At 33.7% G+C, this 16,192-nt stretch overlaps 1 protein-coding gene across 2 annotated transcripts; it reads left to right on the top strand.

The window, feature by feature from the left end:
- Window positions 1-3,880: 3,880 nt before the first annotated feature.
- LOC111986392 (probable protein phosphatase 2C 60) lies at window positions 3,881-14,020 on the top strand (the record flags this gene model as incomplete). 2 transcript variants are annotated; one of them, XM_065777078.1, is given in 7 exon segments in its annotated part: window positions 3,881-4,034; window positions 7,017-7,142; window positions 8,531-8,654; window positions 8,782-8,858; window positions 10,118-10,170; window positions 13,257-13,311; window positions 13,394-14,020. In XM_065777078.1, coding segments are annotated over 7 exon segments (817 nt in total), but the record flags the coding sequence as incomplete, so codon positions are not given.
- Window positions 14,021-16,192: the final 2,172 nt, after the last annotated feature.

Raw genomic sequence — 16,192 nt, 5'->3', positions numbered from 1 at the left:
CCCAAAAAACCATGAAGATTATCAATGCATGGAACATTACCATGGTACCAGAAATCTATGTACTTTCTTTCCCCTATTTAATTTTATTATTTCTAATTATCTAATATTAAGGATGATACTTAAATACTTTCTAATCTCAAAAATAGATTAACAGAATATATATACATATATAGCAAAATGCCACCGCACTAAATATAACAATAAAGTTAGTATATCATAGAACAATGGCTAATGATCATATTTATGGGCATTTAAGTCATTGAAAAGATTTGGCAATAAAGGCTGTTGGCAGATTGACAGCCTGCATTTAGATTCCTGAGATGTTCTTAAAATCTTACAGGTATAAGAAACCTTCCCTACTACTTGTGGTCTACAATTACAACAGAGGCATCTGCCAATAATGAACAATTGAAATTTAATTTAGAAATGAATTTACCTGAGAAAAGAATTCTGTACAGAAGTACCTAAATCTCCAGCTAAATATGCTTCATGCTTAAGCACTTGTTGGTGAAGATACTTGGCACAGAACTTAGCAACTACTTTACCTGAAAAAATAAATGGACTACATTGAGAACAACACAAGACCAGAACTAGTTTGCAACCATCCCTCTCCACTTTGTCCACCAAGAGAGAAACAGTGAGTGACTGACAGACAGAAAGATATTTAAGAAGAATAGAGAAAATTTAAGTCATAACTAAGATATTTAAGAATCAGAATCTCCTAGATAATTCTAGAATATACTAAATTACCAAAATACCTAGTTTAGTGAAATTACCGAAATAACCTTAATTTGTAGGAGTTACAATACCACAACTTGTAAAATAAAAACCACATTAAAATTTTTTAACCCTAGAATACCTATAACTAAACGTTTAAAACCAAATGACATTGGCTTTAGTTGGACTTCACACATTGACCCAATAAAATAAATCTTTAATGGACAAAATATTAAAGTACCAACAAATTAGTGTTCCATGGCTGCATTAAGGCTTTGAAGCACTAAGTTATTAAGAAAAAAATACTAGGGAAAGATGTTCCTCAGCAAACACTGGTGCATCTCTTAAAAACTCAATTGAACATGACCTCTGGCACTAAGAAAATGCTTTTTACAAAAAAGCAGAAGCATGCCACAAGAATCATGCCACTATCAAACAAGGATTATTAGGGCATAACGACTCAAACAAGGAATCCAGTGACTCTTGACTCCGATCTTGTATGTCTCTCACAAAACTATGACTTGAATTTTTGCTCCCTCTTCTCCCTATATAATGCTTGGAGTTAAACGTGAGAGTTAAATATTGCCTATTTTGTAGGCAATATTTTATTGCAAGTTAGACATATATTTTACCAAATTATCCTTTAGTTTTATCTCTACTTAAACCTAGAGAAATAGGGGTATTTTGGAACAAAAAAAATCCGGTCCTAGCAAGTGCAGCCCCTTAAATAGTAGTATAGATATATATAAGGGACTATAGAAGCATCATTATCATCAGCTATTTAAATATATATATCAGAAAATAAATCCTTCAACACCATCTTTCCATACCACACATATTATATTATGCCAATTGTAGAATGCCCATAGTAGCATATACTTTTTCCATCTACTTACATGGTAAATCAGAAGTCCCACGATTTATATCATGATATCTCTAATGACTTCTATGGAATTTTATTGTAATGACGGCAGAAGAGGAGGCACATAAGGGGTAAAGAATGTAATAAAACCCACCCAATTCTGACATGTGGATTTCTTGGAGATGAGTAGAACACCAAGGTAACTCAAAAAAAATGCATCCATCGCTTGTAATGAACAATTTTACACTCTTAAGATGACATTCACATTGATGTGTAATGTACTATTTTGATGTAACATAGGTGGGGATGTACATGTCATGTGAAATAGCGTGAAAGGATCAACTAACTGATGAAGTCTTTAAAACCAAGTAGTAATGAGATTTAATTTTAAAATGATGCCAACAGCATCCAAAAAGGAACAGAAACTTCAATTTGAAAACCAACTTGAATTGGAAGACGTTTGTAATGAGCTAGGAAGAAAATATGGAAAACATAAAAATTATATATAACTCAATGCTAACCTCCATGACCATCATATACACCAAAGAAAGAGGTGGACCTGTCCAAATCTGGATAAGCTGCATGCTACAACAAAAACACGGTAAAGTTAGCATACCATATCATCTCTAATCAATGTGGCATGGAAACCTTTTGAAGAGAAACCAATATCTGTGTCAAATACTTGCCTGTTTCCATTACATTTGGAGATGTTAGCAAACAGGAACCAATTTTTGTTATTTCAAATTGAATAGGAATTCCAAAATTAACCTTTTTTTTCTCTGTTTCAGCCAATTATACAGTTTGTTTTGGTATGTTTACTAAGTTCCAAAGAATCTGAATAAAATAATGATGCTTTGGCAAAAGTAACTCAATGTGCTTTAACTAGGCCAGTTCAAAATGATATAATGTCATTCAAAACACAGCTCTTATTTTATTGTTTTATTCTTTCCTGGCCTGATACGATTTAAACTTAAGACCTGTACGAACACCATCCACCTTCTTACAAGCAAGGGCAGAGGATATATTACAAATAGGCACATCAAGTCACATAGAAGTAGGAATACAATTCTGATTCCAATTCTGTTTACTAGTTTCTTCAATAATTACATCTAATTTTTTTTTTTTTTTTTTTTTGATAAGTAAGAAAGATGTATATTCATAAAAAATAAAATAAAAACTAACTCATGCAAAAGGGCATAAAGCAGATTCAAAAGTACATCAGTACAGAAAGAGATTATAAAAAAATAATAAAAAAAAAAAAATACTAATTACAAAGTAGAGAATTAATGAACATAGGAAGAGAATCACTAGAGGTGAGTCCCCATGCTAGTGAATCATTCAGGTTCAGTTTCGTTCCAGTCTCTCCCTTTTTTTGGGCTCAATCCTTTCATTTTTTTTATTGCTGGGTTCAATCCATTCATTGGATCAGATATGTATGTGAACTGGTCATGATTGATTACAATGTGACTGGTACAAACTAGCTTATGAATCAAGAAAAATATCTCCAAAAAACTAAAGCTTATGGTATGTTAGAATAGTGGGGAGGAGGCCTGGCTACCTCGGATTAGTCACAGATTTTTGCTCTCTGTCCAATTGTTGTTGTTTTTTATTATATTATTATGGGAGGGTCCACGTTTTTCTTTGTCAGGTCCAAAACTTTTGAATTTTCTGTCAAAGATGGTGGTACTTTTTATCTATTATGTATTCTTGAAAAAGGTCGAGATTCTTCACGCTTTGTCACTTTGGGGAAGGAGAGTGCCAAGAGGCTGTTGTTTAACGTGTAAGAGGTGGCGTCTAAACAATCACCTATGCTGTTTTCTAGAACGTATAGGGAAGGAGATAAGATTTTTATTATTCAGTTGGGGTCCAATGCTCGTGGAAATTTTTTGCTTATTTCTAAACTCATTCATGGTCGACGTAAAGGTCCATAGTGATACCAGAAGGAAAATTGGGAAGAGGATGGGGCAGATTTGGTCTTCACCTAAGGAAGACATTAGAAGATTCTCTTCTCCGACAGGGACATTCCAGGATTAGAAACGGTGAACCCAAGCATCCTGCTGTGGTGGTACGGGAGGGGCGGCAGAAAAACTATGGATTGTTTGAATCAGAAATGGTGAACACAAGCATCCTGCTATGGTGGTGCTAGAGGGGCGGTAGAGAAACTATGGTTTTGTGAATAGAGGGAAGGAGAAAGGGGGGGGGGAGGGTGGTGGTTGGGTTTAGTCTGGTGGATTTCTCTGTCTAATATTTGTTCACTTTTATTTTTCTTTATTTTAACTTTCTTGCTTTGGATTGAATTAGAATGGATGAGATGATGCGTGGACAAAGAGGATGGAGAGAATTAGCGATATTGGGAGATAAAATGGACAAGTTCTCTGGGATGATAGAAGGGTTGATATGGTCTCCTAAGGGCAGTGAAGTTAATGACCATATTGATGATTGGCCTTCTGAGGAGGTAAATCTGTTTATGAGTTGAAGTTACTATTTTTTTTTTTCCTAATTCATTTTATCCTTGTTGGAAACTTCTTTAATATTTATGTCTACCTTGTGAAATTTTGAAATATTGAACATGTATTTTTGCATAACAAGTCACATGTGACATGGTTTTTGCATTAAACAAACTGTATTCTGTCCATTTTGTTAACTTTTATGCAATTATATTTCTGATTTTGACAATAGGTAGATTTTTAGAAACTGAAGTTTTTGACTTAATATATTTTTCTGGTGCTTGACCCAATATTTTCTTTGAAAAGTACCTTAAGCTTTTTGATTTAGCCATATGGCTGAATTTTTTGTCAGTATGCACACATTTATGATAAATCCAAGGTTTAAAGTCAGTGCCATGGGAGCTGTAACAGTCTATAAAGTGAATGTGAACTTGAAATCTGATTGAAGATTGCAGAATACTAGGTTGGAATTTGGAAGCTTAATTCAACAAGAAATATATGGAAGATTTTTACTGCTATTATCTAAAATATTTTTGTTGTGAAGTTTTTGGTTGAACAGTTGAAGTTCTAAATGATTTTCTCTTCCACCAACATTGAAAATAACACTGATAGATTCTTTTACGCTCTGCTCTGTTTGTTTTGTGAAAAATGTATTTCACATTTTACGGCAGAAAATGTTCTGGAACATTATATAAACAACAAACCACCAAAAATAAACTTCTCACTATAAATGTTTTTCCCTGTGATAACTTCTCTCTCTATAGACTGACCATTCACCAACCCTAAATGACCTATTTCTACTCAAATCAGTTATTTTCCCACTTAAATTTTCAGGTGAATTTGAAGTTGGGGTCTATTTTCCCATTTGAGGTTCCCAATGGCCCAAGATAGAAAAATATTTTCTCATTTGGGGTTGGTTTTCATGTTTTTGGTTATATGATTATTTGGAATTATTAAGAAACTTTAATGATTTTCCATGTGAACAAAAATAGAAAATGTTTTCGACCGCATTTTCAAGATCGCAACCAAACACAAGAAAACAAGTTAGTTTTCTAGGAAATGAATCATTTTCCAAAAAACATTGGAACGAATGGAGTGTCAGATTCACATTTCTATAATTGAAAATCCCTTTTTTTTTTTTATCTTTCCCTTTGGTGTTTGATATTTCAATTCTCTTTGGTGTTTGAATATCTGTCTCAACTGTAAGCATCTTCCATTTTTCTAGTATAACTTTGTTGATGGTTTTGACATATTGGTTAAGATAACAAATTAGGTTATTGGTTGTCTGGATGATCCCATAGCGATCAGTTTAGGTTTGGTTTTGCTTAGTATTTCAGTTCCATGCACAAGCTTTTGAAGCCTGGCACATTTGGCTCATAATGAAATGCAACAAACATGTTGTGCTAAAGTATACTAGCAAGGAAAGACAACCGTGTAAAGAGCAAAAATGCAGTTAGGACTTGTAAAAATATTAGGAACCATAACTGCTTTAGGAAGCATTATGAGATTGATACTTGAAGGACATTTGAAGCATTTATAAGCAATTAGGATAGTAGTGCATAATGCTCAATCTTTGCAATGATTAGTTAGAGCCTTTGGTTTAAAAGGAATAGTTGCTTGTGTGACATTATTAGAGCTTCTGGTGGGTAATTTTAAGGTAGTTGAAATTGGTTTTTTTTTTTTTTTTTTTTTTTTTTTTTTTTTTTTTTTTTTTTTTTTTTTTTTTTTTTTTTTTTTTTTTTTTTTTTTTTTTTTTTTTTTTTTTTTTTTTTTTTTTTTTTTTCTGGTGGATCCTTTTTCGTTCACTATGTTTTTGGGCATTTTAGTAATTTGAATTTTCTGAGTCTATAAAAAAGGATAGATTTTGAGCCAAAAAAGGACATTGCTGACTTGAAGATGCCAGTGGGAATGCCTGCACAAGGTCAAGCTTGATTGCTAGGCCTTGGGGTGTGCTTCCTCATGGTCCTAGGATGTTCCAATGCACGGTTCTTGCGGGTGGGATCGTGCATTCAGGACTTTACTCGACAGTGTTGGGTCCAAAAGGCCCTACCTTGAAGAGATTTCCTGTCATTAAAAAGGAAAAATGATGCAGCGGGAATGGTCACCTATTCAATAATTATTTTATTGGGTCCTCATGTGAAGTCCAATTGAAGTGAAAGTCATTCCCTTTTAATGGTCTAAGTATGAATCTTTTAGGGTTAATAGAGTTTTTAATTTGGGTTTTTATTTTACTAGTTATGGTCAGTTTTGTTTTGAGGGGCAAATCTGTAATTTCAGCAATTCCTGCAAATTAAGGGTATTTTGGTAATTTAGTTGAGTCTAGAATCTTCTAAGGTATACTAAGTATCTTAGGTTTATTTACTTTGGGTCCAAGTTAGTATTTATTAGGTTTTATTCGTAGTCCTAATACTAGTATGAATCCTATTATTACTAGGACAACTAAGAGTTTATATATATATTGTGCTCAATGTATTCAAAGAAAATAGATTGAATTGATTAATGAAATTGAGTGTTTTGGGCAATTTGCACGTTGGCTTTTGTTGTTTCTTTCTCCTTCTCACACAGCCCCTATACATCCCTACTCTCTAATTCTTCTTCTTTCCTAACCCTAAACCCACCACAACTAAACGTTGACAAATCCCTAATTTTTCCTACGTCACCTCTCCTATTGCATTGTAATTTTTATAACAATGCTATAAAAGCTCACTGTTTCTGCAAATATTGTAGTATTTTGAAATATAAAATTCCTGGAAATATTGCAACTTTATTTTTTATAAAATAATTTAATTATGTAACTGCAATTTGAATAATATGAAGAGTGTTTATGTTGCAAACTAGGGGCCTTTAAGTTTCACGGTCCAAATTCTAAAATCACAGCTTGTGTAAAGAATATCAGCTACTCTTGTATAGCAAATTCATTTTTTATAAAATAATTTAATTATGCAACTGCAATTTGAATAAATATGAAGAAATTTTATGTTGCAAACTAGGGGCCTCACTCTGACTATCATGGACCAAATTCGGGAAGCACAGCTTGTGTAGCAATCATTCAAAACAACCAAGTTGTTGTTGCAAATGCCGGTGATTCTCGTTGTGTAATGTGCAAAAAGGGTCAGGTATCCATTTATCTTTTGAGGAATTTCAAAATATTTTTCTGCAAGTTTTCTATATGAGATCTTTACAAGGCTGCATCATGCTCTTCTTTAGACACCTGTATTAGCTAGTATACATATGCATAGTAGAGTAGTATTACTCATAATAGGGCCGCTCTATTGTAATTGACTGGTGGCAGTTTAGTTAGAGTGGTTAGCCTAACTAAACTAACTGATCAGTTGGTTAGAATCAGTTAGTTTGGGTCTGCAACTTGCATATATTGGAAAGAACAGATTGTGTTACACATTGATGAATGAATTGTTGTTTGGTTATTCTCTTCCTCTCTCTCTCTCTCTACTTTCTCTCTAAGTTCTGCTATGGAGGCCAAGGGTCCCTCGAAGTAACCTGCCAAAATTCCCAAAATCATTCCAGTTCTTAACATCTTCTCCAATCTGTGAACTGAAATAACCGGGAGAGCGAAATAACCTGGGTAGTCAATCTGTATATATACTTTTTGTTGGTCTTTTAGTTCTGTAATGTAATTGCTAAGACATTTAAGTGGCAGTTGTTATTAATATTGACTATTAAACCTTTTGCATTCTCTTGAGATATGTATTTGATTTATTATCAAACGGGTGCTAAGGTCTAATTGATTGGAATCTCTAAAGTGCATGGAGGAGAACACATATGACATGGAGCTGGTTGTAAGATTTGTATCGTACACGCCTATTGTTGGACAAGTATCCACCAAAGATTTTGGACAGAGGACCATATTGTTAATTTCTACTAGTATTTAAAATTTTTCCTTAAAAACATGTGATAAATTATTGATTGTCCCAAAAGCTTAAGCGATTAGGAAATCATGAATTTAATCAATTAATCTAAAACTACTCATACACGTGCGCGCATAAACTACTGTTATTAAGTGGTTCCTAACATGTGGGAATTTTTTAGCTGAGAGGTAAGGTGGAGATGGGGTTTGAACCCAAGACTTCTTGCTTTGATATCACGAAAAATTACCAATTTTCGGAAAAGTTTAAGCTATTATGCAATGTTGAATTTAATCATTTAGTCTAACAACATGCATGTACACACTGCACACACACACACACACACAGAATCCATTCTTACAAACAAAGAAACATGACCTCTATGCTTAGGCTGGGTGCATTCTTTCCTGCATATCCATACAAGACAGTTAGGTGTGCCGAGGTCCTATGAGGCTGTTTACTTAAATGCAACATATTTCATTTGCCCTAGGGTATTGGAGGAAATTTGGACAAAAAATGATTGCCCTTGCATCCTAAAATTGTAAGGAGAATCTCACATTTAGATACTTTCTTGCCCCTGCCCCTATGTGCTCAGTTTTTGCATGAGAGTCCATGTAATGCTTTATGAAACGCTCATGCAGGCATATAATTTGTCTGAAGATCACAAACCTGATCTTGAGCTTGAGAAAGAAAGGATTCTGAAAGCTGGTGGTTTTATACAATTTGGTCGAGTCAATGGAAGCTTGAACTTGGCAAGAGCTATTGGTACCTAAAGTTTTCTTAAACTTGATCTTAATATTAAGTGGAAGAAATAATATATTTTTTTTGTTTGTTTTGTTTTTAATAAATCTTTTATGCCAATTTCTTGTGTTTACAATTCTGATTGTTGCAGGAGATGTGGAATTCAAGCAGAACAGATCTTTGCCAGCTGACAGGCAGATTGTTACGGCCAACCCAGACATAAAAACTGTATGTAGCATATGGACATCTGTAGTTTTTGTGTGGATTGGGGTGAAGATTTGTGAAATTACATTTTGATAAATAAAAATGCATTTAGTTCTTAGGTGTACTTTCTTGTTTCTTTTTCTTTTTCCTTTACTTCTCTTATGGTAAAGCTATGTCCTTTTCACTTTGTCTCGAATGAATTTACTACTTTTTGATAAGTAATAATTTTATTAGAAAAAAAATCAAGTTCACAGGTGGTATACTAGATGTAAATACAACTAAGAATTAAAAGAACAATAGTCAATAAACTCCAAGTTCGAGAAAGAAAACTTCCCAAGGCCAATAACCACTGGAACAAAGTCCTCATAAAATGCGATCTCAGATCTAAAGCTAACATCTCACACCAGTCAAAATTTCTGGCATTTCTTGCCCTCCAAATACGACTACATCAAGCAATGAGGAATGGCCTTCCAAATCTCCCCATCATGATGCTGCCCAAAATGGCGTAGTGAACTTGCTAGTAGATCAACAATTCTCCCAGGCATCACTCACTAAGCCCCAAAAAGTGCAGACACCATATCTTACAACTCCCTGGCAATAGGGCAGTGCAATATCAAATGATCCACTATCTCTTTGTTCCCCTTACACATACAAAACCAACTCACAAGAATAATATTACACTTTCTCAAATTCTTTGCTGTTAGAATTTTCCCTAATGAAGTAGACCATATGAAGGTCACTTTTGTTGGGGCTATAGGGAAAATGCTTTGCCAAGGGAATATCTAATCCACCTTAGGGGCTAATGCTCTATAATAAGTTCGGACTTTAAAACCCTTGGAAAACAATAAATAGATGGCCTCCAGCATAATTTATCATCTCCACAATCTTGCACTTCTATTGTATACAGTAAATCCAAAAACAGTGAAAGTGACTCCAATTCCCATTCCTGACCTGCCCAAGTAAAATTGAGCTCCCAATGAATGGAGCCATTGTGTAATCTCATATGATCTGCCACTAAGGCTTCCTTATCCTGAGCACTTGAATGAATTTACCACTAATTAGAAAAAAAGGGGGGCAAGTGTTGATTGTTTTGCTGCATATACCATTGTCACTCTATATGTTACAGTACTTTGAAGAAAGTGTGGAATTTTGTGGCTTTGAGAACAATATCATATTGCTTATTTCTTGCCATCTTGTTTTTCTGACATCATGATTGGGACATGTTCTTAAGGGATTCTTCTTCCCATGGTCTATTTTGATATCTTTGGTTCTCCTTGAACTAGGTTGAGCTTTGTGATGATGATGAGTTTCTTGTTCTAGCTTGTGATGGGATTTGGTAAGTTAGTTTCCATATTTAATTATAATTGAATTTCCTATTGAGAAATCAGGTTCACTTATTAATGTTTTTTTTTTCTTTCCAAATATTCTGTCCTTTGTGAAATCTTTTCTAAATGCTTTAGGGTTAATATTAGAAACTATATTTGATAATTTGAATTCAAAGTGGGACTCCGAATCTGGATGAAACTGTATGAATTTGGTGAAAATGTAGATGGTCTTATGTGTATTATGATAAGCTAGTCTTTAGGTGTTTGGTACTGCTTTACTGGTTTTGTTGGCATCTAGTGCAAAAGAGCATTGGATGATTTTGAAGTTCATTAGTGAGGTAGAAATCTACTTCTTGGATTGCATTGGCAGGAATCAGTTGTGATAACTTATGTTCATTACTAATGACTTTTATGTTATGGTTCATAATTTTGTGGGCATCATTTTAGCTTCTAAATTCATTTGGGCCATCTATTGTTTTTATTTTCAAATTTTCAATTATATAGAAAAGTTGGTTTTGGCAATTTGACACCTAATTTAAATTAGAATATTCACCTGTGGACTTTATAGTGGTGGAATGGTTCTGCAGGTGAATGTCATAATTGGACATTATTGTAATGGAGAACATTTTTTTGTGCATACTCTAATAGAATTATCGATACTCCATCTTTTGTTTAAAAGCCTAAACATTGAAGGACTTCGAGGAATGTCTATTTGAATGTAAAAATGCCAGCTTCCTCAAATTGATAGTGTTAGAAATTTTCTTTGCTTTGTGGCAGTATTTTAGAGATTTGTTCCGATACTTGAATCAAATTTGAATTTATGGGCTCGTAATCCTTTTACTTGAGTATATATTTGTACTGTTAGCTCAACTCGTAAAGTCTCTGATGGTTGAATAAGAAATCTGGGGTTAAATCCCCGCCTACACCAAAAAAGCCGATTGGTGTCTTGGTCTGATGATAAAGAGCACAATCATCAGAATTGGACGCCATAGATTGAAATTCTTAAAAAAAAAGAAGTTTACCTCTTAGTTAATTTTAAATATTTTGTCTAATTGTAACTACCCATCCAATTCTTGCATGAGAGGGATAGAGAAAGGTAACTGTAAGGGCTGGGATCTTTGGTCATGGGAGGAGGTTTTGATAAATTGAAGGGAGAGGAAAGGTGAGGTAAGGACATTTGTGGCCTGTTTCAATCTTCTTGCTGAGTCCTTGTGATGTACAGTCATTAAGAAAAGAAGTCTATAAGCTTTAGATCACCTAAAACAACTTTTTAAAACACACATAGTGACGGTGTTAGGAGCACCATTGGACAAGGATTAGCTTCGATTTTCCATCGAAGCCTATGTATTTTAGAGGGAAACAAGGGGGGAATCTCTTCTTCGTTGTTTATTCAAGCTCACCCTAAGTTCTTTAGACAACTTTTAACCAAAGGCTAAATTGTTATTGATAATAAAATTCAAGTTATTATGTTAATCTCATAATCTTCTATTTATAAGAAGATAACTTGATGCAGCAAAATAATACCCTAGTATGAAGACCAAGGTGGCTGCAACTCTTAAGGCAAGTAACAGCAGCGGCTTGCGGCCTTGGTGCAGTTTATTGTGGCAGGCTGGCAGCAGCCTGTCAGTTAGAAGCTGGAGTAGTGTCTTGTCATTTGTAGTAGTAGTTGAACTTCCTGTATTGTAACTCAATTATTAGCAGTTAGTTTTTGTTACAGCTAGAATTAGCTAGGGCTTTTGTAACGGAAACTGTAACTGTAAGTTTTCAGTCTCAGCATACTTGTTTGTGTTTTTTCCTCTAGCATGTCACCTTTTGCCATTCACTTCTGTCCTTTATGACAATTTTTAGTTTAGGATTGTTATGTGTTTTTTGATATAGTTAGCAGTTTGAAGTTTTACCCTAAAAATAATACATATTTGTACAATTTTAATCGGTTTACAGTTAAGAGATGAATTTCATACCTTCTGTTTTTAGTGGATCTTTTCATCTTTAACATTCACTATGGAATTGATGTATGCTTCATCTTGATGAATAAACTGTTAATTTTGTCTTTGGTTTTCTTTTCTTTTCTTTGTTTTTTATATTTCAATAAAAAAAAATTAGGATAAATTGCAAATTTCACCTCAAAAGTTTGGAGGTGTTTGGACTTTATACCTTGAAGTTTCAGAATTTGGATTTTGCTCCCTAAAGTTTAAAAGTGTTTGAATTTTACATCTGATGTTTCAGTATTTGAATTTTATCCCCTAAAGTTTGGGGGGGATTGGATTTTACAACCTATTTTTTCAGAATTTGGATTTTACCCTCTAAATTTTAGGGGTGTTTGGATTTTATTGCCTAAAATTTAGGAGTATTTAGATTTTACACCTTGTTACACCCTCAAATTCTGAAACTTTTGAATGTAAAATCTAAATACTCCAAAACTTTAGGTAGTAAAATCCAAACACCCCTAAAATTTAGAGGGTAAAATCCAAATTCTAAAACGTTAGGTTGTAAAATTCAAACCCCCCAAACTTTAGAGGGTAAAATCCAAATTTTGAAACTTCTTGGTGTAAAATCCAAACACTTCTAAACTTTAGAATTGTAATTTGCAATTTACCTAAAAAATTAAATATGACATGGGAACACAATTGGAAAATTTGATGTTTGACTTTTTGGATAACATGTGAAGAAAGCAGTATCATCATTTTCTTGTAGTATACAATTAGGATGTTAAATTCAGAATCTGATCAAAGGCTATCCTTTTTTTAATTTTAGAAGAATAATATTACTACTTGAACAATACAACAACTAGAACAAGGCCTTAGCCCCAAAACTATTGAGGTTGGCTATGGATTCTCTAACAAGCTAATTTGATTGATAACATTTTTCTTCTTACCAGTCTATGATATTCTATCATTATACAAAATCACATACTCTGTCACCTTTTTAATAATATATATATATATATATATTTACTACTAATACTACTAGAGTCATTTTACCTTTTGATGTGTGATCCCAACTGTCTAATACTCAGTGAATTTTAGTATGCATTTTGAATTTCTGTTAGTTTTCTGTTCTGCTAGTCGTGATGAAAACCCTGACTCTCTTGCACTAGGGATTGCATGACAAGCCAACAACTAGTGGACTATGTACGGGAACAGTTGAAGACTGTAAGTATTTTTTTTATTCTGTTCTCAGATTACGGAAAATAATATGCATAGAAGTGACATAGATTTCGATCAAATTATGCAGGAAAGTAAACTTTCAGCTGTATGTGAGAGAGTGTTTGACAGGTGTTTGGCACCTTCTGCTGGTGGTGAGGGATGTGACAATATGACCATGATTTTGGTTCAGTTCAAAAAGCCTGTTGATTTAGATGCTTCTGTTGGCGAGAAGATTCAAAAGGAGCAGCCTTTGTCATCTGATCAACGGTCTGAAACGGAGACTGATAGAAGTTCAGTGGAAACTGAATCGAAGTAGCTGGGTCTCTTTATGCTTACCAGTATTGGTAAGCATTGCTACACATTTTCTTGCAAGTTGGAGCTGTGGAGTGTACTGGAATTACTGGATTCGGATTCATTTAGAAAGTGACTTCTGATCACGTGGCTGTAAATGTTCAAAGATATTTCTAATAGTGGCTTAGCTACTTGAGTTCTGTACATGTGTCTGGGTCTCTAGATTTTAAGAGACTTCCAATAATTTGTCCAAGATCAATGGTCAGTTATTGTATGACAAGAACGGCATAAACTTTACAAGTTTTTTTAAGAGTCTACCATTGTAATTAGGAAAAATGAGATGATCAAGCATTCTGGAACACTTCATCTGCTTTGAGGAAAGACCAATGAGGAAGTTTTATATAATCTAGTACTTCTTCTCACACTCTAGTTGATACTTACCAGCGATAGATGATTAATTTTTAGTTAAATAATTCAGGCCATGAGGTATTCTGAATCTATGATGCTCGGCAACCATTGTAGAGCATCTTAATTGGTGGGGAAGCTGCTGAGTGTACACATGAGTAAAGTCATACATTGAATAATGATGAGAAGAATGATTGGTTAACATAACATAGTTGAGTTCATATCCGTTGAGCTTTGACTTTTTGGGTTAAGTGTATCTTTATATGTTGTACTAATACTCAAGGAGTAGGTTTTTCTCTCAAACAAGTGGTATTAGAGCCCATTGTAGTGTGAGGCAGTGGGGATGGTAAATTGCATCAAGCAAGTCTATAAATTTCACAAATGATTTTGGAAAAAAGGCCTAACAAAGGAGTATTGTCAATGACGCTAGATAACAGTGAGGTGTGAGGTTTCCAAGAATAAAAGATGTGCGGGTTGACAAGTGAAGACCTATGGATGATGCGTTAGTGAAGGGAAAACCCCATAAGGCAAAGGAGAGTAAGTAGGATTTATTTATGACTCACGGAGAGTTCTTGAAACTTATATGGAGACAGAAACTCACATATATGTGAGTAAAGTTCCATGTTAATAATGAAGAGAATGATGAATAATTAATATAATATAGTTTAGTTTATACTTAGGCTTGCCCTTTTGGGTTAAGGTTTTTTATTTATTTATTATTTTTATATGTTATATTAATGGTTAAGGAGTCTACCTACCCAACAAAAGGGTTTTAAACTAGTCTTGTGTACATAATTTTACACTTTTTTGCTCAATATTGTGCATATCCATTATTGCTATAGTAACTGTGTATATTTTCAGTATTATTATAGTTTTCTATTTGATTCTTTTTTTTTCTCTCTTCTCTCTCATCCGATCTCTCTCTCTTCCCCCACTCTCTTCCTCTATCTTCTCTTGAATCCCTCTACAAATCTATAAAAATCATCAGAATTTTCAAATGCATTCTAAATCTAGATCCCAAATTCATCAAACCCATATTGCAAAAGAAGAAGAAGTAACAGCAGTGGAAAAATCCACCCAAACCCGAATTGCAAACCCAAAATCACTGCTCATAATTAAATCCAAATTTAAGAAGAAGAAGAAGAAAGAAAGAAAGAAAGAAAGAAAGAAGAAGGAGAAGAAGAAAGAGAGAGATATGACTTCAAAGAAAATAGAGAGTGCATTAGGTGGGTAGGTGTATTATAATTAAAAAAAAAAATGAGAAAAATATTATCTATATTTTATATATACTATAAAACCAAAGTTTCTGATTTTTTTTTATTTATTATTTATTTATTTTTACTTCCCTAGAGCTTGCTACATGAGATTTAAAGTTTTCAAAAATTTTCACATCAATAGCATTAAGAAAATAAAAATAAAAAGTCTCTCTCTCACCAAAAAAAAAAAAAAAAAAAAAAATCAAATAAAATTCAAAAGTAAAAACTTGAACTTTAACTATTGAACTCTCTCTCACGCAATACATCTCCTTCTTCAACTCTCTTATTCAATGCAGCTCCCCTTTCTCACCAAAAAATCTCTCCATTGTTTCCCTCATGGAAAACACAAACCCAAACACGAATCTAACCTTTGACCTCTCCAATTCGCTCACCACCACTTGCTCTCTCTCTCAACCTTTAATATCTCTGCATTTTTAGGTCAGATTAGTAACAATTTGATGTTAGTCTCAAATTTTAGGGCATGCTGTCAAAAAGGGGTTTCAATGTAACCCCTCTCTCCCATGGCTTAGCCTTCTAAGCGAAATCCTATACCTGAATTAGATGTCCTGCTACACTACTCATCGACTTTCTTCTCCCATTCTCCCATTCTCTTTGCATTATTGGTTATTTCTTTTACCGCGGTTTCTCACCTAAAAACCTACTTGGAGTCTTAAATTTTATCAAAGTTAAGGTACTAATCTCTTTTTTGATTTTTAGGTTTGCTGTTAATTTAAGGAATTACAAGCTCTTTTCTTAGAGCATCTACAATGGTGAATGCTATCCTATTCTATTTTACCATCTCAAAAAGTTACTTTATCAATTATACCATACTATTTTACAATACTCCCAACATCCCATCTTTTTTTTTTTTTTTTACATACAACACATTAAAATAATATATTTCAAAACATAAATAAAAGCCAACATGGAGAGAG

Source organism: Quercus suber, unplaced genomic scaffold (assembly GCF_002906115.3).
Source record: "Quercus suber isolate HL8 unplaced genomic scaffold, Cork oak 2.0 scaffold_147, whole genome shotgun sequence".
NCBI lineage: Eukaryota > Viridiplantae > Streptophyta > Magnoliopsida > Fagales > Fagaceae > Quercus > Quercus suber.
This window is presented reverse-complemented; position numbering and strand designations above follow the sequence as displayed.